General features: G+C 44.2%; 1 protein-coding gene across 6 annotated transcripts in view; it reads left to right on the forward strand.

Moving 5' to 3' along the window:
• Window positions 1-10,853: 10,853 nt before the first annotated feature.
• The window catches only part of CDKL2 (cyclin dependent kinase like 2), a 36,258-nt gene continuing 25,774 nt past the window's right edge, over window positions 10,854-21,337 (forward strand). For 2 of the 6 annotated variants that reach the window (XM_073340348.1, XM_073340353.1), the window contains exons 1-3: window positions 10,854-10,951; window positions 11,574-11,722; window positions 12,934-13,130. In XM_073340348.1, the coding sequence (XP_073196449.1) occupies window positions 12,963-13,130 (168 nt within the window). In that variant the 5' untranslated portion in view covers window positions 10,854-10,951; window positions 11,574-11,722; window positions 12,934-12,962. The other 4 variants (XM_073340350.1, XM_073340351.1, XM_073340349.1 and 1 more) reach the window with 4 other exon arrangements.

A 21,337-nucleotide genomic window follows, 5' to 3' on the forward strand; every position in this document is an offset into this window, starting at 1 on the left:
CTCTTTAACGATTTCAGTGTTTGTTATGAGCTGAAACATCTCATAAGGTGGTCACTTTGTGGCATAAGTAGTTTTTTTTAAAGAAATCTAGTGCTTACAAAGATTGTGTAGGATGTCATTTTTAAGTGACTAAGTGGGGAAAATTTGTTAACTTAGTCTAGTCACTCCTTGCTTCATGCAGGGATTCTATATCTGTCTTTGAAACTAAATTGAAGTGATTGTAAAAAGTGGCTATTGAGCAGATGCCTCAACTATTTTGTAAGTATCTTCATAGTATTATGTGCCAGAACATATAATTATCATAGTACTGGTGTGATAAATTTAGTTTGGGGAGATAGTGCTTGGGGGTTGATCAGTACTGAAAATAAGATTTAAACTTTGCTTTTTTTTTTAATTCTCTAACATTCTAATCTTGAATATTAAATTCCTGGTACAAAACAAATGTCAATTCAATTAGCTTTGTGTCCAGAGGACTTCAGGTGCTGAGTCATATACATGAGCCATCATGCTGCATTCAAATACATAGGTTCAAATTCTTGTGCATTTTTAAAAAGTTATTGACAATGCCTGCATCTCAACATTAAATCCCGTTAACTATCCGAGCAGGGTTTTGCTCTGTTTCTCAAAGTGTAAGCTGGTGACAAAGACCAAATGCAGGAAGTCTTTCAGCATGAGCCATGAAGTCTTTCTGTTATGTAGAGTTAACTTTTAGTACATTTGGCAATATTGAAAGTGGTGTCTTCTGTGTGCGGACCCTTCTTGAACTCGACATACATTGTGCAGGTCGGAGAGGGTTCCAGATGTTAATATGACAATTGTTTAATCCTATTTAATCTGTTTATAAGCACCTAAAGGATAATAGGGTAGTAAGTAATAACCAACATGGATTGTCAAGAACAAATCATGCCAAATCAACCAGGCTGGGTTAATTTAAATCAACTTTTTTCCTGTTTGTACTCAAGTTACCTTGTAAAGAAAGATGCGTTCTCTCTGGTTAACATAACCATTTAAACATGTTGATTTACAATTAGAGCCTTTACACTAGATTTGATACACCTTTTTGAGACCTGGGAGGGTAAATTATAATTCTGTCCACTTAAGCAATTACGTAACTTAATATTTTCAGATTCTAATTGTACACCTTTAATATGTTGGAAAGTAGTGAATGGTATATTGCATATTTGCAAACTTTTTTTTTGTTTGTGATTTGTCAAGCTGCCTTAGGATAACTGGAATTAAACATACAATACAGCATATAAGATTTATTTTTATTAAAACAACCTTGAGAGATTTGGATACATAAACTTCTTATCAAAATATTTCACATTTACAACTAAATGACCTATCAAAAAGGGGGATTAACTGTTGTCATTGAACTAAACTGATTATTTCAGGTTCACTGTGGAGAAATTTTCAAATCTATCTAAGTGAAAGTTACTGGATCTTAAGTTCCTACTTGCCTAAATCTCTTGGACATTCTCTGGGTTATTTAGGCTGTTCGTCAAACTTTTAAAACTAGTAGATCTCCTCCACCTCCTCGTTTTTATTCATTTTAAGCAGGTTTCCTTTTAAAAATAAAACATTATATCAAATAATTCAATGGATATTACATTCTTTTTTTCAATTTTTTTATTCATTTTTTAATCTACCCCGAAGTCAATCTAATTTCTGCCTTTGACTGCATTACTGGCCTAATGCATGGGAGAAAGGCTGTTGACACAGTCCCCCACACGATAGTCTCAGCTCAGGTCCTCTGCTCTCAGCTCACCCATGGTCAGAGATCCCGTGTTGGTCAGAGGAAACGCTACAAAGAGAAACTGAAAAAGCATATCTTAAGAAAACTGATGTGGACGTCACAAGCTCGGAAGAGCAAGCCACCAACCGACCCCAATGGCGCCATATCCTCCATCAGACAGTGGCCTACTTAGAGGAGAAGCGCCTTGCTCTCAAGGCTGAAAAGCTGAAAAGAGAGAGAGGAAGGAAGGAAAAAGAAATAACTTTCTCCCAGCAGGTCACTGCCCTGCCACAAAATGTCTGTACCTCCTGCGGGGGAACTTGCGGTTCCAGGATCAGACTCATGAGTCATCTCAGGACCCATATGTAAATACATGGTAGAGATCATCCTCTAATCGAGGGATTGGCAATCAATCACGTGATAGTCTCGTAAGCAAACTAGGGAATGTGGTCTAAATGAGGTTGTTATAAGGTGGGTGAACAACAGATTGAAAATCTAGTTATCAGTTGTTTGCTGTTTAAAATGGGAAGATATATCTAATAGGGTCCCATATGGGTCAGCCTTGGGTCCAATACTAGTTAATGTTTTAATTAATTACTTGGATAGTGGAGTGGAGAGCATGGTTATAAAAGATGTGGATAACGCCAAGCTGGGAAGGATTGCAAGCACTTTGGAGGGCAGGATTAGAATTCAAAATGACTTTGACGAATTGGTCTGCAGTCGACAAGATGAAATTCAATCAAGACTCAAAGTACTACACTTGAAGAAGGAAAAAATCAAATGCATGACTGCAAAATGGGGAATGGCTGGAGTGGCAGTTAATACTGCAGAAAAGGATCTGGATTGACTGACCCAACAAACGGCTACCAGCATGGTAGGGTGTATTAACAGGAGTATCATGTAAGACACAGGAAGTAATTCTGCTCTGCTTGGCGCTTGTGAGGCCTCAGCTGAAGTCCTGTGTCCAGTTTTGGTGCTCCGCTTGGAGAGAGACAAATGATCAAAGGTTTAGAAAACCTGACCTGAGGAAAGGTTTAAAACGACTGGGCATGTTTAGTCTTGAGGAAAGACTGAGGGGGATGGGGCTCGATAACAGTCTTCAGATAAGGTAAGGGCTGTTATAAAGACGCTGGTGATCAATTACACTCCAAGTCCACTGAAGTTAGGACAAGAAGGAATATAAATAACTTGCAGCAGGGGAGATTTGTTAGATACTAGGAAAAACTTCCTAACTATAAGGATAGTTAAGCAGTGGAATAGGCTTCCATGGGAGGTTGAGGCTGTTTTTTCAGAACAGGTTAGACAAACAACTGTCCGAGATGGACTCCGGTTTACTTGGTCCTGCCTCCCTGCAGGGGATTGGACTAATGACCTCTTGCGGTCTGTGTTGTAGCTCAACATTTCTGTGGTCAACTCTTTTATTGAGTGGTTATAATGAGTGATCCTCCTGAGGGTGGGATAGTTTTCAAAATGAAGTTGTATCGAGGAGACTAAAGAATAAATTATGTGCTGAGGCTTTGAGCAAAACAGTCCAGCTACTTCATTGCATAAATTTACTTATGAGCCTTAGAACTATTTGCTGCAGCAAAATGTTTTTTCAAGAGTTAACGTCTTTCTTGCGGTTTGCCTGTAGAGCAGTCTGGAGTGTTTCTCTTCCTCTTCTATGATTACAAATTCTGGATTTTGGCATCAATGTAGACTTGGCTGTGAGTAGTCAGTTTCCTTTATCTACTATTTCAGTGTGAACACACCTCAAACCGATCTGCAGTACTGGGAAGGAAATTGGCTAATGTGACTTCAAGGGACCCACCTTATTTCAACTAAGGCATCTTGATTTTTGTGACCCCTTCCAGATGTGGCCTGTGCTGTGTGTTGGTTGGCTTTTTTTTTTTTTTTTTTTGCATTGGATTGTTTTTCTTAAAATAGACCGGTTTAATGGTCTTTGCTCTCAAGTGAGTCCTGAGTGCCTCTCCTTCCTGAGACAGTTGCCAGTTTTCCCTCCATACAAATTTCTTTATGCCATATTTCTAATATCTGCCTGTAAATTAATAGCTCGGCCTTTGGGGTACTCAGAGTCCCTGTATGTTTATTGCAAACCTGTTTGATTGTATTGAACTGACAAGTATGAGTTTCACTAACATTGTTCCACTCATTCACACAGCAGAGCTGTTTTCCCACAACCTCTCTCTGTATCCACCCTTCTTGACAACCACATTTTGTTTGTGTGCCTTCTCTTGATAGGTGAGTGCTGCTTTCATACTGTCATGTCGTCTGCAGCTAACAACTTTGGGGAAAATTCAGCATTGCTGCCCAAAACTATGTAAGTGGTTCAGAGTGTCTGTTTAGCAATGTCAGGATTCTCCTCTTGGTGCCCCAGCTGAGTCCAGTAGGATGCTTGGATGGCGGAGCTGTTTCTTCTCTTTGCTATTCTGATACAGAAAGCTTCGTGTTACTCAAGGACAGAGGTGGTGGAGGGGCAGGCCTGGATTCATCTCCATGAGCCAGTGCTGCTCACTGAAACACTGCTTCGGAGAACAAGGAAGGTCTTGCAAAATGTCACTCTGGTCAGGATGGCCCAGAGCTAAGGGAATTATCCAGGTGAGAGCAGGACTGACCATTACACTTGCCTGCAGCAGCCATGGAGGCACCTGTATCACGCTTCTCCTGGCTTTGTCCAACTGCTTCTAGAGTGGGGTAAGCCCTGTTTGCCCAGTTAGCCTGCCGGTCTGGGTACATGTCAGAACGTGCAACAGTCTGGACATGCTGATTGATACACAGTTTTGGTCTCAGTCCAGAACACCATGCCTCTTGCTGCTGTTGCCTCCACATCTCAGCTGGCTGCCTCTTAGCTTGGCTCTTCCTTGTCCTTTGCCATCCTCTCTCATGCCAATCTCTTGTTCACCTTTTCCTCTGGCAAATGATTTGTATTTGCACCCAGCAGGCCATGCTTTCAAAACCTACAGCTTCTGGCTCTCCAGGACCTCTGGCCTCACTTCCGGCTGAAATGGAGTTTATCATGTACCTTTTTTTTATTCCCAGGTTGATCTGTCTTGGGATATGAGGCTGGTTGCTGGTTTCCCTTTAAATCAAAGAGTAGTAGATGATGCTCCTTAATGTAACTTCAGCTAGCTCCCTGTGTTCCATTTAGTCAGGGAGGTGACGGTAATAGACCATCGCCTGTGTGAGCAAGCGTGCTGGGAGGACAGATACACAGTGATCTACTGTAACTTTTTTGAAGCACTCTTACAATCTTTTCCAACTGAAAAGCTGACCTTGCTCTGTTGGCACCAGGGGTGGTACCAAGACCTGGTGGTAAATAGGTTATCACAGGCTAACCCTACGGCCGAAAATTGCTTCAGCATTTGTATGCAACAAAAGAAGGAAGGGAAAAGTTCTGTGTAATATTTGGGGAGAGCAATACCAAGGAAATAATAGGGAAAGGATGGAAGGACTAAATACTTCTAACAGGGGCTTGGCTGATAGCCACCTGCTGTAGCTGAGTGCAGTGATTACAGACCCCAGGCTGTAGGCAAGCAATAAAACAACAAAGGAATTTGTGTGTGTGCCTAGACTGAGGTTAATGTCTCACTGTCCTAAAAAGCCTGTAAGGTCAAATTTTGCAAGAGGGTTGTGCATAACTTCTGCAGTCCACCTTCCTTCACCTGTTGTAGACCAGCAACCGGGCCAATGTAAAGCTTGTGTTTTGGTCATTTTGAGAAGATCAGCATAATCTGTTAATAACCAGTGAGTTTCTTCTCTATGGTTTCATACTTTTAAAGTTGTTCATGTCATAGTAACTGTTCTGGCTCACGCTGCTGTATCTTATGGCACCGATGTGTAAGTTCTGTATGCAAAACCAGGTCCCTTGCTTGAGGATGAATGTATTTCACGTGACCGCACCTGTTCAAAGCCTATTCTTGTGTGTCTGAGAATAAAATGCTGCACGCTATCTTGTGGTAGGGCTGGCGTAACTGCTCGTTACTCTAGTTTCTTATCGGTCTTTGCTCCCTAGCTCTGGTCTGCTGTGTCTCACGTCTTTCAAGGTTATGTCTATATGTCAAGGCCACTGTTCTTCCACTGATACCAGTTGGTGACCTGGGCGCTTTTACATAAGCAGGGGTGGAGATTAGATTAATGGTTTATATCACTGAAGTAAGTCTAATGAATGATAAAATGGGGACACTGCTCTCAACTAAGATACAGACATTTGCAGTAACTGCCAAAGATCATGCAAATCTCGGATTGGCCTGTTCAGTCACATGAGACATTGCAAACTATCTACATCAGAGGCGGCAGTTCCCATCATCTCTTGCAGATCAAAGGATACTAACACTTCCATACAGCAATTCCTACTACTTCTAATTCCCAAAGGGCAGCGTTGGTCTGTCCTTTAGCTTTTCTTCAACTCTTCAGCAAGGGTACTGTGCTTAAATCACATGGCCCCGAGACTCCTGTCCTCATATAGCTGGCCACTTGCCCCCTCAAAAATGAGGCTTATGTGATAGGTGGGAAATAGATGCTGACAACAGCATCAAGGCTGCAGGTGCTTTCATGCCCTAGGGCAATAGTTCTCAAACTTTTGTATTGGTGACTCCTTTCACACAGCAAACCTATGAGGGTAACCCCCCCCTTGTAAATTTAAAAACACTTTTTTTATATTTAACACTATTATAAATGCTGAAGGTGAAGTGCAGTGTGTGGGTGGAGGCTGATAACTCACAACCCCTCCATGTAATACCCTGGTACCCCCCTTCCCTCCGGGCTCACAACCCCCATTTGAGAACCTCTGCTCTAGGGCATGAACTGGACCTGAAATGGTGCAAAAAAGCATGTTCCCTCCACACCTGCTGTTCAGGTGCTGTGTTTCTATCCTGTTTCTAACCGTGCTGAATTAGATGGTTTAAAGCTGTCTACATGCAATCAGGCAGAAGGTGTGAGGCGTCTGTCCAGGTGCGAGGCAGGTGCTTTAAGGAGCTAGGAGGGCAGACTAGCAGGTTAGATGTGGTTGAGGGTATAAGAGAGGCTATGGAAGTAGCACCCCTCTCACTGCCCTTACTTGTTTAGAACTGTTGTCACCATTACATGTTAATAGCGGTCTCCAGGGACGATGTTACTGGAATGCTTTTGCATAAGCGATTGCCTGTATCTAAGGATGAATTGACTTTCTTATAATGCTGGTAGAGAGAAAACAGTTGAAACTTTAATAAAACATGAAAGGATCAGCTGTCCAACACCATAATTTTCCAGGATGCATCCCTAAAAGTTTCAGAGGAACAGCCGTGTTAGTCTGTATTCGCAAAAAGAAAAGGAGTACTTGTGGCACCTTAGAGACTAACCAATTTATTTGAGCATGAGCTTTCGTGAGTTACAGCTCACATCATCCCTAAAAGTTGCCAGTCATTTCAGAGAGGGAGTGAATACATCTGAAAAAAAATGGTACCCGTAATGGCAATGAGTAGGACCTCAGTGCTAGCTTTCCACAAGATGTTGCAGAGCGAAGGGCAGAACAAAGCTTCAAGCAGGGGCATGGAACTCGTTTTCAAGGAGGGGCTCGTCTCTGTCAAATGCTCAGTGTTAAGCCAGGTCTACTCTACCCTATTTGGTTCTGGACTAGGATCGAAGCACAAGCAGCCCTTCCATGATGGCTGTCGGGGGCTTCTCCTGGGACTGTTCCGCTGGATTCTCAGTGTGGGTAAAGGCAGCACGGGGAGACAATGCCCTGGGCTGCTTCTTGCTGCTGTTTGACCATAGCTGGGTGTGCTGCGCGGTCTCCTCCAGCATGTGCATTTTGCTCGGCCAGGGTGGGAGCACGCGCTGGTTGCATTTCCCAGGAGCAGCAGCAACAGGTGCTGAATGGAGGCAGGGGCGGGCTTGGGCCCAGTGTTTTCCCCAGGAATTGAAATTGGGCGGGGGGTCAGGGCCGATGAGGGGTGAGACCATGAGGGTGAAAGTGGGCTGTATGGCACCATAGTAAAAAAACTGAAAAATGTTTCATGATCATTTTATTAGATTTTAAAATCATCACACAAATTAAAGTTGGCTACTTAAGCCTTCTATGAAGCACGATGTCTACATCCTTCTTGGTTTCTTGTTATAATTTTGCACAACTCTGTTAATGAACTTCTTGAATGCAATGTGTTCATCTTTGGTGGCTTCCCGTGTGTCCAGTACTTCCATTCCTTCAATTGATATGCTCATTAGTTCAGTCACATGATCAGGCAGAAGGAGACTTCTTTCAAAACACAAACTTCTATTCAATGATGAAAAAGAACGCTCAGCTGTAGCTGTTGTGACTGGAAGTAGCAAGAGATGAATTCCTACTTCTTTCAGCCCAGGAAATGTAACACAAAGATCGGGTCGAGCCACTAGTGATGATAAAAAATAAGTTGAAGTCAAATCTTCATTCATTTGTCGAATGATATTCCACTCTGGGTTCAAATTCTCTATTCTATCCTGAGCACATGGCAGCCCCATTGCTGGTAGTCTCTCACTCCACTCAACTGTCGGTGTTTTATAGGACAGGGATCTGTAAAAGCTACGTAGAGGTTGAGCAGAATCTAGAAGTTGCTGTTGTAGATTTAAGAATCAAGTCTGTGTGCTTTTTCAGTTGTCTTAACAAACACTTCTTGTCCTCTTCACTTAAGGATTCAATATAAATGCCTTCATTAGTCAACTTCTGGACTGAAGTCTTCGCTTATTCCAGTACTTTTTCAATGGATAGCTCTCTGATCCAAATGTAGCTTCTATTGCTGGACAAAGATCTACTACTGTTGTAGAAGATGCCTGGATGGCATTGTTTAATGACCTAAGTGGTTTCAACAGTAGATTTACGAGAGAGAAAATGGCAATGGTCTTCTCTGAATGTAGTAGCAAAAGTAATCCACCAGCCTCAGCTACTTAGATCCATCCCATCTTGGTAGATACTTTCCAAAGCCAGTAATAATGGCTGGAGTAATTTTAAGACAACAGCCAAGGATCACTCATGAGAAAGTCAGAGCGTTTTCCCAAGTTGGACTAATTTGATCTTCAATCCCAGTGTATCTCCTATATTTTCTAAGATATTCAGTCTTTTTGAACTCTTGCTGAAAAAAGAATATAATGAAGACATTAAATTTATAGCCTTTTTAATATCTTTCGAAGAGTCTACAGCTCGTACTAGCGCTAGTTGAAGTAGATGGCCTCTGCAGTGTGTGTGTATAGGAGAGATTAGAGTTACACTTTTCTCTGAGCAAAGCTTGTGCTCCACCATGTCTTCCAGAGAAGTTTGAAGCTCCAGCAAATGCACAAGCAGCCATCTGTTTGGGGTCCAATTGACAAGCATTTAACTCTTCTAAGATGTGGGTTGTCACAGATGCAGCCAATCATAGAATATCAGGGTTGGAAGGGACCCCAGAAGGTCATCTAGTTCAATCCCCTGCTCGAAGCAGGACCAATTCCCAGTTAATTCATCCCAGCCAGGGCTTTGTCAAGCCTGACCTTAAAAACCTCTAAGGAAGGAGATTCTACCACCTCCCTAGGTAACGCATTCCAGTGTTTCACCACCCTCTTAGTGAAAAAGTTTTTCCTAATATCCAATCTAAACCTCCCCCACTGCAACTTGAATCTGTCTTCTATAAACTTGAACATCTAGAAATGCATCTACTGGCCTACCACTGACATCAAGGTAATGTAAACAATGACTTGATGACTATTTGCATTGGTGCATTCATCGGCCATGTGTGCAAATTTTTCGAATGTGGTGAGAGAGTTCTTCACTTTCTCAACTGTTGAGTCTTTCATTGTGGCACCACATGCGTCTAGCCCGTCAGTTGAGTTTCTTGCAGAAAGATAGTGAGCCTTTGCTGGTCTTGTTCGGAACCAGTGTTCAACTTCAGGATGAACAAGTGACAATGCACTAAACATTGGCCTCTAGTTTGCAGTGTGCGGTATCTCTTGCTTAAATAGCGAGGGTGCTGCCTCAGCCATCTTTGTTCGCACGAGTTGGTCTCTTGAAGTTCTTCCAGTTCTCAGTGATTTCAGCTGAGCTCTCCTTGCTGCTGGTGCAGACTGGGCTGTCTCTTTTACAGAACTACTGTCCCACAGCAGGTCTAAGCACTTAAACCTGATTCTCAGTGACTTCAGCTGTAGTGATCACTTAACAGAACAAAGACTATCGATGGAGCCTAATCAGCTCTGTCTTTAAACAGGGGAGGGGGCAGGTCAAACTGTACTTGTGATGCAGGCAGACTATCAAGCAAAACACCTGCCCCCACCCCCTCTCTTGGTGCCCTCAATCAGCACTGGCTAAGTACAGTTCTAGTGTCCTTTACTCATCCCATAAAAATAACATTTCATTACCCCCCCTTCAGGTGCTTTGTAACCCAACCCCAGTTGCAATGTATCACGGGGCAGTGCAGCTTTGTTTGCTGGATCCCTAGGTAGAGGAGGTGTGAATGTAAATACAATCTGGTCTGGAAGCCTTTCTTCCCCGCCCCCCCCCCCCTTCATCCCTGGCTGGGGGGGAGAGCTCACTTCGGCTGTGCTTACAAACCAGCATTTGAAATTATGAGGTTGGCCAACATCAGCGAAATGAATGCACCGCCATGGTCATAAAAACAACAGCTCTCCCGGGAAGCTCCGCCATCTTCCTACTTTTCAAATCTGTTATACTTTCTCAGCCCCCCCCCCCCCCCATTTTATCATACCCTCTATGTGCTTTTAAAGCCTGTAGCGATGTTTCACTTCAAATTTCCAAACCCTCACTCAATGGGCACCACTGCCTGGAACTAGTTCACAAAACGGGGGCGGGGTATTGGAAATTCGGGGGGTGTAACCCCCCCCATTGGAGGGTGTAGGGAAAACCCGTGCTCGGGCCCTGGGCGGGGGGGGGGGGGGTTCAGGCTCGCGCTGCGCCCCTGCACCGCCCCTGCCTGCAGCGCGGCTCCCTGCCCCGGGGCCTCCCTGAGGCTGCGGCACGCGCTGGCTCCGCCCGGCCCTGGCGGCGGCGTGTGTACGGCTGCGCCGTTGCCCCTGGCTACCGCCGCTCGCGCTCGCTGCCTGCTCGGGCCTTCGCGTGCACCCCGCGCCCTGGACGGCTGGCTGGCGGAGCGCGCGCCCGCCCACCCCGCCGCGGCCGCTGTCGCCCCCGCGCGGCCTCTGCGCCGGGCGCGCGGCTGCTCCGCCGCTCCCGGGTGAGCGCGCGCGCGCGCGCGGCGGGGGGAGGAGCGCTCGGGGCAGGTGGGTGACGATGGGGGAGGCTGCTCCCCCCGCCGCGCGCGCGCGCTCCGGGCAGCCCAGCCCTGGGGAACCCGACCCGCTCCCCACTCCTTGCCCGCGCAGCAGCCCCCTGCACACCCGGGCTCGGCAGCCGGCGTGTGGGCAGCGCGCGGCGTGGGGCTCCCCCTCGTTTGGGGGGGGGCAGGTGTGTTGCACTGGGGGAGGGGGTTGCAGGGTGTAGCTGAGACTCCCCCTGCATTGGGGCGGGGGGCAGGTGTGTTGCACTGGGGGAGGGGGTTGCAGGGTGTGATGGGGGCTCCCCCTGCAGAGAGGTGGGGGAAAGGTGTATGGTATGCAGGAGGGGTGTTATGTTTGGTGTGGTGTCCCGTCCCCCCCGCTTGCAGAGGGGCAGCGGTGGGGGGAGGTGGATAGGGAGGTTAGGGGGTGTGATGTGGGACTCCCCCTACAGAGGGATGATGGGAAGGGGTTACAGAGATGTTAGTGGAGGTTCTGTAATTTAAGGCTTTGGGAGATTTGTGCCTGGATAAGGCGTGAACACACACATACATTCTCTGTTGGAGGTGGGGGGTGATTCAGTCACTGTGATATTAACCCCTCAATATTGCTGCAAACCCTTCCTCAGCTAGAGGTGAAAGCAAATCAACCCCAGAGGTACTTGTGAAGGACTTGGATGCTGCAGTGATGGACAGGTGCCCCATCGGTGGATGGAAAGCTCTTTGCTGTATCACAGCTCCCCCTTGCCAGTGTTAGTTCTCCTCTGTCTTTCTTCAGGTTAGTTGCTTTATGTATTTCCTGGTCAGGGGGCTGTAGCGTGAGGGTGAGGGAGGCATACGTGTTGGGGCACTCTTGCTTTGAGACTGGCTCACACGTGTCTCAAACACAAGCCCTTGCCTGCTGTGGGTAATTGAGGATTCAGTGAGTGTTTTGCATTTCCAAAGCACAGCACGCAACATTCACCAATTACAGTAGCATTAGGATGTAGGGCCCATCCTTAGTCTTATTCACGTCAAGGGCAAAATTCGCATTGATTTCTGTAAGAGCAGGCTCATACCTAGCAATAAGAAATGATCTAAGCTTTCGAAGTCTGGGATTGGCCACTTTTGATTGTGTAATACATTCTTGGCCATATATTGATTCTTATTTTTTATTGGTATTTTTGAAATATTTATATCTCCACTTGGACCCATTAACAAGTCTATGAGAAACCAAGTGCAAAAAGAGTTATCACTGTATAAAGCATTCTATTTAAGGCTTGTGTGAAAACAGCGAAGAAGTTTGAAATGGAATTATTCCTATTGATGCTCAAGAGACGGCTCGATTATGGGTTAAGCTGTGCCAGTTAGAAATGATCAAAATGAAATTATTAGGTGAAAAATGAGCTGAGTTTCCTCTTCTCTGTGGTTGAGACAACATGAGTGATTGCTTATCTTCCTAGAACAATGTCAGCTCCAACCCTCTTCTGTACAGGCTTCAATCAGCCATTCAGAATAAGCTATTAAATGCAAAGTGTACTGTAATATCTGCAGTTTTGTATTTACTTTTCTGATCAGTCATATGTATGTTTTTTATTAAAACAGAAGGTATGTAAAATTCAGAGCTGTTACTTACTTTGTCATAAAGATACACAAACAAAAATTTTTGGGCTTTGCACAAATATAATATTTTGCCAAAAGTTTTGCTACTGCTTTGTTAACTTCAGTCCAGGCTTCTGACCTTGTCCTGCACAGACCCTTTTGTTTCCATTAAAAGATGTGCTGAGACATCAAACACAATACAAACGCTCAGCCTGCTCTATGGGTTTGTTATCTACTGTGTCTCATACGGACTCCTGGGAGGTCACAGAGCACAACTTGGGAAGGTTACGATTAAGTATGTGTGCTGGTGGGGGCCGGGGGAAATTGGTCGTAGTAAAAACAGTGGAGAATTTTTCAGAAATGTAGACGCTGTTGTTGTGTATGCTTACCCTGGTTTATGGCTTTCAGCACAAAGACACAGCGGTTTCTGAATTAAAATGGAAAAATATGAGACACTTGGGCTAGTCGGAGAAGGAAGCTACGGAATGGTAATGAAGTGTAGAAATAAAGACAATGGAAGAATAGTCGCCATCAAGAAGTTTTTGGAAAGTGAGGATGATAAAATGGTTAAAAAAATTGCCATGCGAGAAATCAAGCTACTCAAGGTGAGTTTACGTACAAAGTAACATGCAGACGCAGGCAGAAGCAAGGTCCATTTTACTTAGTGTGTGCAGCAGTAACATACAGTAAATACTCTTCTGTATAAAAGTCCCAGTATTAGTCTAGGAATTTAAGTTTTACAGATGCTGAAACAAATGGTGGTTTTTGATTGATTGTCATTCGGCTAAGAAAGATAGCTTTATATAAGAGGCTTGCCATCCAAGTTGTGTTACTGAAAACTTAAGTACAGAAGGTTACTTTATTTTGAAAGTGGTACCTTTGTAGTAGCCTCAGCTGCCAAGGATAAAAAGAAAAGTATATTGTGGTTTTAGATCCTGATTCAGGAAAGCAGTTAACGACATGCTGTTCAATATTTTCTTGAATGGGGATGTTTTCCTAAATCAGGGTCTTAGGTTGTCGCATTTCGCAGCCCTAGACCATTCAAAAGTGCAAAAACTATAGTAAAGCTAGTAATTATCCATTATCATCTGTTTATGTTTATGTGTAGAAAATTTATAACTATATGTCACTATAATCTTGGACTGCTTTATAAATGTGTATTAGGGAACATTTTTTTAAACCTTGCTAAACTATGCATTGAGAGATCTTTAAGGAGTAGTGTCTTGTCTCTGCATTGAAATTACAGGATGTTTGTGATCTTACAATTTGAATTACTTTTGAAAAATATGAAATTTGTAGTGGTAAGTTGTCATAAATATAAAGTTTCAGAGTAGCAGCCGTGTTAAGTCTGTATTCGCAAAAAGAAAAGGAGTACTTGTGGCACCTTAGAGACTAACCAATTTATTTGAGCATAAGCTTTCGTGAGCTACAGCTCACTTCATCGGATTCATTCAGTGGGGAGATTTGTATACACAGAGAACATGAAACAATGGGTGTTACCATACACACTGTAACCAGAGTGATCACTTAAGGTGAGCTATTACCAGCAGGAGAGCGGGGCAGGGTGGGGCGGGGGCGGGAACCTTTTGTAGTGATAATCAAGGGGGGCCATTTCCAGCAGTTGACAAGAATGTCTGAGGAACGGTAGGGGGGTGGGGATAAACATGGGGAAATAGTTTTACTTTGTGTAATGACCCATCCACTCCCAGTCTCTATTCAAGCCTAAGTTAATTGTATCCAGTTTGCAAATTAATTCCAATTCAGCAGTCTCTCGTTGGAGTCTGTTTTTGAAGTTTTTTTGTTGACGTATTGCTACTTTTAGGTCTGTAATCGAGTGACCAGAGAGATTGAAGTGTTCTCCAACTGTTTTTTGAATGTTATAATTCTTGACGTCTGATTTGTGTCCATTTATTCTTTTACGTAGAGACTGTCCGGTTTGTCCAATGTACATGGCAGAGGGGCATTGCTGGCACATGATGGCATATATCACATTGGTAGATGTGCAGGTGAACGAGCCTCTGATAGTGTGGCTGATATCTCTACGTAAAAGAATAAAAGCCAGTTGGAGAACACTTTAATACGTAAATTCGTAAATAAGCACTCCAATGATTGGGACCTAGTGTTACAGCAGTTGCTCTTTGCCTACAGAGCTGTACCCCATCCCAGTTTAGGGTTTTCACCATTTGAACTTGTATATGGCCGCAAGGTTAAGGGGCCATTACAGCTGGTAAAGCAGCAATGGGAGGGGTTTACACCTTCTTCAGGAGCTAACATTCTGGACTTTGTAACCAACCTACAAAACACCCTCCAAACCTCTTTAGCCCTTGCTAAAGAAAACCTACAGGATGCTCAAAAAGAGCAAAAAGCCTGTTATGATAAACATGCCAGAGAGCGTTCCTTCAAAGTAGGGGACCAGGTCATGGTCTTAAAGGTGCTCCAGGCCCATAAAATGGAAGCATCGTGGGAAGGGCCATTCACGGTCCAGGAGCGCCTGGGAGCTGTTAATTATCTCATAGCATTCCCCACCTCCACCCGAAAGCCTAAGGTGTACCATATTAATTCTCTAAAGCCCTTTTATTCCAGAGAGTTAAAGGTTTGTCAGTTTATAGCCCAGGGAGAGGATGACACTGAGTGGCCTGAAGGTGTCTACTATGAAGGGAAAAGTGCGGGTGGCATGGAAGAGGTGAACCTCTCCATGACCCTTGGGCGTATGCAGCGACAGCAAATCAAGAAGCTGTGCAATAGCTACGCGCTGATGTTCTCAGCCACCCCAGGACTGACTGAACCGGCATACCACTCCATTGAGACAGGTAATGCTCACCCAATTAAAGTCCGACCTTACCGGTGTCTCCTCAAGCTAAAACTGCTATAGAACGGGAGATCCAGGATATGTTACAGATGGGTGTAATCCGCCCCTCTGGAAGTGCATGGGCATCTCCAGTGGTTCTAGTTCCCAAACCAGATGGGGAGATAAGTTTTTGCGTGAACTACCATAAGCTAAATGCTGTAACTCGCCCAGACAACTATCCAATGCCACGCACAGATGAACTATTAGAGAAACTGGGACGGGCCCAGTTCCTCTCTACTTGGACTTAACCAAGGGGTACTGGCAGGTACCGCTAGATGAATCCTCCAAGGAAAGGTCAGCCTTCATCACACATGTCGGGCTGTATGAATTTAGTGTGCTCCCTTTCGGGCGGCGGAATGCACCCGCCACCTTCCAAAGACTTGTAGATGGTCTCCTAGCAGGATTAGGAGAATATGCAGTCACCTACCTTGACAATGTGGCCATATTTTCGGATTCCTGGGCAGAACACCTGGAACATCTACAAAAAGTCTTCGAGCGCATAAGGGAGGCAGGACTAACTGTTAAGGCTAAGAAGTGTCAAATAGGCCTAAACAGAGTGACCCACCTTGGACACCAGGTGGGTCAAGGAACTATCAACCCCCTTCAGGCCAAAGTGGATGCTATCCAAAAGTGGCCTGTCCCAAAATCAAAGAAACAGGTCCAATCCTTCTTAGGCTTGGCCAGATATTACAGGCGATTTGTACCGCAATAATACAGCCAAATTGCCGCCCCACTGACAGACCTAACCAAAAAGAAACAGCCAAATGCTGTTCAGTGGACTGAAGAGTGTCAGAAGGCCTTTAACCAGCTTAAAGCAACACTCATGTCTGACCCAGTGCTAAGGGCCCCAGACTTTGACTGTTCCTAGTAACTACAGATGCGTCCGAGCATGGTGTGGGAGCCTTAACGCAGGAAGGACCGAATCAAGAGTTCCATCCTGTTGTGTTTCTCAGTAAGAAGCTGTCTAAGAGGGAAAGCAACTGATCAGTCAGTGAAAAGGAATGTTATGCCATTGTCTATGCTCTGGAAAAGCTACGCCTATACGTTTGGGGACAGCGTTTCCACCTGCAAACCGACCATGCTGCGCTACAGTGGTTTCATACTGCCCCGGGAAAGAACAAAAAGCTTATTTGGTGGAGTTTAGCTCTCCAAGACTTTGATTTTGACATCCAACACATCTCAGGAGCTTCTAACAAAGTGGCTGATGCACTCTTCCCTGAAAGTTTCCCAGAATCAACTGGTTAAAATCGTCCTTGAGATGTGGAAAATATTGTTAGTCCTTATACAGTTAGTAGTATATTTAGAGGTGCGTGTGTCTTTTATTAACTCTGTTTTCTCCTAGAGCTCCAGGAAGAAATCACAGCCAGCGTTTCACCCTATCTGTGATTTGGGGGGCGTGTCATAAAAACAAAGGGAAGGCTAACCACCTTTCTCCTTCCTGGCCAGAGGCAAAACCCTTTCACCTGCAAAGCGTTAAGAAGCTAAGATAACTTCGCTGGCACCTGACCCAAAATAACCAATGAGGGGATAAGATACTTTCAAATCTGGAGGGTTTTGTCTGTCTGTCTGTCTGTCTGATGCTTTTGCCGGGAACAGATCAGAAATGCAAGCCTTCCCCAGGAAAAGGGATGTAGGGCTTGGGGGGATATTTTGGGGCAAGACGTCTCCAACTGGGCTCTTTCCCTGTTCTTTGTTTAAAATGCTTGGTGGTGGCAGCATATGGTTCAAGGACAAGGCAAAGTTTGTACCTTGGGGAAGTTTTTAACTTAAGCTGGTAAGAATAAGCTTAGGGGGTCTTTCATGCAGGTCTCCACATCTGTACCCTAGAGTTCGGAGTGGGGAAGGAACCTTGACATAAGTCATTTTATGTTTACATTTAGAATATAGCAGCAATCTAGGTGGAACAATTTAGGTATGGTTAGCTACTGTTATTTTTAAAAATACCAATGGTAGATTGATTTGGCAGTTAGCTCAGATCAATGGGGAGTTACTTTTCTGTTTGGTTAGGTGCTGTTCTCAGTTAGCTGGCTGGCACTGACTTTGTTAGGAATGTGTTTGCATGCTCTCTATTCATGAGGGAAGGGTGAAAGAAAATGAGATGCAAATGAAGCTGCAAACTTGATTCCCCCTTGACTGCAATTAAAGGCATTCTGTTGGCAGATATTCTCTTCATTTGCCAGTTGGAAACATATTAGTATTGTTAGATGGCTGGAAGTGGAGCATTGCATGTGACAAATTAAAAAAGGGACTTCTATTGTGCTCCTGTACCCCTCTTGCTGTCAGAAGTGTGTGACGCTGTACCTAAAACCACCGGCGTTGGCATACCAGTTCAGAGCAGCGATCTACCTAGTGTGGGATCCTATCTCCAACAATAGCCAGTATGCGATGTTTCATAGGAAGGTGCAAGAACATCTGCATCATGGATAATTGTGGAATAATCTACCCAGAGGGGTAAATTTCTTTCCAAGCCCCATCAGTTAGTGGTTGACTTATGCCATGCACTGAGCAGCTTTATAATCCTTAGATTTGTTTGTTCTGTTTAATGCAACTGGATATTCTGTTATCCATACACATTTCCAATCCTTTTTGAATCCCACTGAGCCCTTGGACTTAGTGTTAGCTTGTGGCCATGAGTTGCATAGACTAATTATACACTGTGGTTTATTAAAACCATATTTTATCCATTTTAAATTTTGTAACTTTCCAGTTCAATTTATTGCCTTCTGTACTATAAGAGGGTAAACAGGACCATCTGATTTACCTTTTCTGTGTCATTCAATAATTTATACACTTTTTTCACATCACCTTCCACTCATTTCCTTTCTGAATGAAGAGTCCCAGTCTTTTCCATCTCTCTTGATATGGAAGTCTTTCCTTGCCTCTAATAATTTGATTAGCTCCAGTGGTGTGGATTAAAAGGGACGATGTAATCCCCTAGTTACTTGGGATTGGCAGCCAGTGCAGAATACAGAGTCTGCCCAGTTCAGAATGTGGGCCATCGCTCTGTGTACTAGCCAAAGTTTTCTTGCACTCTACAAGGATAGACCTAGGTACAGGAGATTGCAGAGGATAGAGTATTATCCTGGGTCAGATGGGAACAAACGGAGTCCTGGTATTCCCTTGTCCTCTACCCATTCATAACACCAGACTAACATGCTCTTCACACTATGTTGTGCAGATTTCCACAATGTGCCCTTTCCTCTGTCTTGTACAATTTTGATCACTAGTGAAACAGTGTCATCATTAGGCTTCAGCATCAACTCCCCCTATTAAATGAAGGGGTACAATTTACACCTACTGCAGAGTTTTTGTTTCAGGCTGTCAGCAGATTCAGGCAGATATGGCTTCATCACTTAACCCTGGAAATATGAAATGAATGTAATCTTCACAACCGTAAGACACAACTATCCTTTAAAAGTTTGTTAAATGAAAGCTTAGATGCTGAGCATAAGATACAACTACTAGGGAAAAGTTCTGGTTCCCCAATCTGCTGTGAGGCAATCCAGTTTGACCCTGGGTTTTATCTGGTCCATTAGCAGTGATGCTGTGTGGTATCAAGCCCAGGGCATACCCCGCTCCCAGGTATCTTAGAAATTAACTTTTGTTCATGGATGAAAGAGAGCTTGGCAAAGAGCATTTTACTACTAATATGCCATGGTCCAGTATATGTAGACAGTCAGTGAAAATAAATGTCAGGAGAGTTAATCTTGTTATGTTTCATAGGCTGCAAGCTCCACATGGATGGAGTCTGGTGTCTTTAACAGCTGTGGAATTTTCTCCAGAATCTAAGCTTTAATTAAAAAACAAGAGCTCTTCAGCTCTTATGGCTGTGAAGCAAATACTCATGTCCTAAGCAATGAGTAAACCCATGCTTGAATCTGTAAATAGCCTGAAACTATAGCTGCAGTGTTACCCGCACACTCTAGGGCCCCCCACCTTTACCCTTCCTTAGGCTCAAGGTGTAACCTGGTTAATTTAGGTACCCCCACCCGTCCCCAGATCCTAGGGCTCAGGGTGTAATCTTCTGTTTGGTTGCGGGGCCTCTTACCAGTGAAAGAGCCTTACACAATAATATCCTTAACCTCTATTTATTAACAATTACCAAAACAGAATACACACACTAAGCATGCAATGCTCCCCACTCCCAATAAGGCAGACATACTTTTCTTGATGGCTAGTCGAGATTAGCTTGTCTGGGGCTCCAGCTTCTGCCTGTATGGTCGCTACGGTGTTGAGGTCTGGCAGCTCTGATCTTGGGCTGTGTCCTGGACTTCGGTTCCAAAGAACTTCCTTTTGGACCCCATATCGTTAAGATTTGGGTCCTATTTAGCAAAATCTTAACCAGTCATTTAAAACTGACATACTACAAGACAGTATTTTTCACCAGTCCTAGCCTACTACAAAACAATTCTTTAACCAATCAGATCTTAGTTGATTTAAATCTTTGCAAAATTAGTTCTGCAAGAATCAAAGACTCGGACAGAAACTGAACAGATAAACAATAGAGAAGTAGGGACCATAAAGGCAAAACAATTAAAAAAAAATGTAGATTTCAGAATCACAAACGTTAAGTTACTCCTTGCCGGACAGAATGCTATCAAACAATCTTAAACTTTAAACACCTTACGATCTGTTTCTTTCTCTGGTGCTGGTGGGTACTGTTAGGGCAGGAGCGCCTTCTTAACTGCCCAGTATGACAATTTAGGTGGAATGTGAGGCTGTGACTCTCTGCTTCTTAGCTCATGGCTGCTGCTGTCCTCCTGCGGCTGCTGCTGATTACTGCAGAAAAAGGCCTCAGACCTTACAGTAGGATAGGTGTGAATTGTGCCTCTTTGTTTCAAGTGGTGTTGACTCTGAAACCTAATAATGACAATTTAAATATGAACATGAACTATTTTACTGCTGATCATTTTCACAGTAACACTCAGCTAATGTGCTTACCTATCTTTGTTGGGGGTGTGGCCCTTTAGGGTCCCTGGCTGCTGTCATGGGTATCTGGGGTGACAAGGGAGCTCATGCTCCCTTTTCCACAGATACGAAGTCACTTTCTCCCTTCCCTGCAAGGAGGTGAGACCCCTGAGCTGCCTCTCCTCCCCAAAACCTGTATTCTGCACCTCCTGGGGACCAGAAACTCTAACCACCTCCCACAACTTTTCAGTTGCCCTCCACTCATATGCCTTGAACTCCAGCTTTCTCCTGGCAGCTCCCACTGTGCGTTTAGCTGCTGTCAATGTCCTGTTCTTTGGTACCACGAAAACCTGATGATGGGATAACATACACATAATATCTTATTGGGCAACTCTGGGAATACTATGCTGATTGAATGAGTCACTTTCAGAGTGGATTTTATAAAAGCCTTGGTGTTTGAAAATGCCAAGAATACTGGCACAGCTGAGTAGGACAGAAGCCTGTATATCCATAGTGACATTGCACTCCATATGCTTTATAAAAACATACTTATAAATGTGAATAAGCTGTAACTGGAATATGTTTTGTGCAAAAGGTCTCTTGTAAGGTCTCATTACAAAGCTTATCTACTGAGTGTGGTCATCCTGTTTGTTTGCATGTATTATTTCTATGCCTGGAGTTAGGAGAATAAGATATAAACTTGTATTACAGATGTAAACATATTAAGTGGAAGCCATTAAGGGTGCTTGTAAATGGCTCTGTTTACTTGTAAGCCTTCCTGTGTACCTGTGTGCCAGCCAGTGGGTAATGAAGTCTTACAGTGACATGTGACCATGTCACATGATACTGGAATCCATCTTAAACCTGGTGCTTTTCCATTTAGAAGGAGGGGTGGGAACCCAGAGAGACAAAGGGTTCCCACCTTGGGCCAAAGCTATAAAAGAGGGTGGAGCAGGACAAGGGGGGGGCTCAGCCATTAGAGAGCCCCTGTTTACCATCTAAGATGTCCGCTGGAACTAACAAGGACTGTACCAAGGCAAAGGATTGGGCCCAGAC

The sequence above is a fragment of the Lepidochelys kempii genome, chromosome 4, assembly GCF_965140265.1.
Source record: "Lepidochelys kempii isolate rLepKem1 chromosome 4, rLepKem1.hap2, whole genome shotgun sequence".
Taxonomy (NCBI): Eukaryota; Metazoa; Chordata; order Testudines; family Cheloniidae; genus Lepidochelys; species Lepidochelys kempii.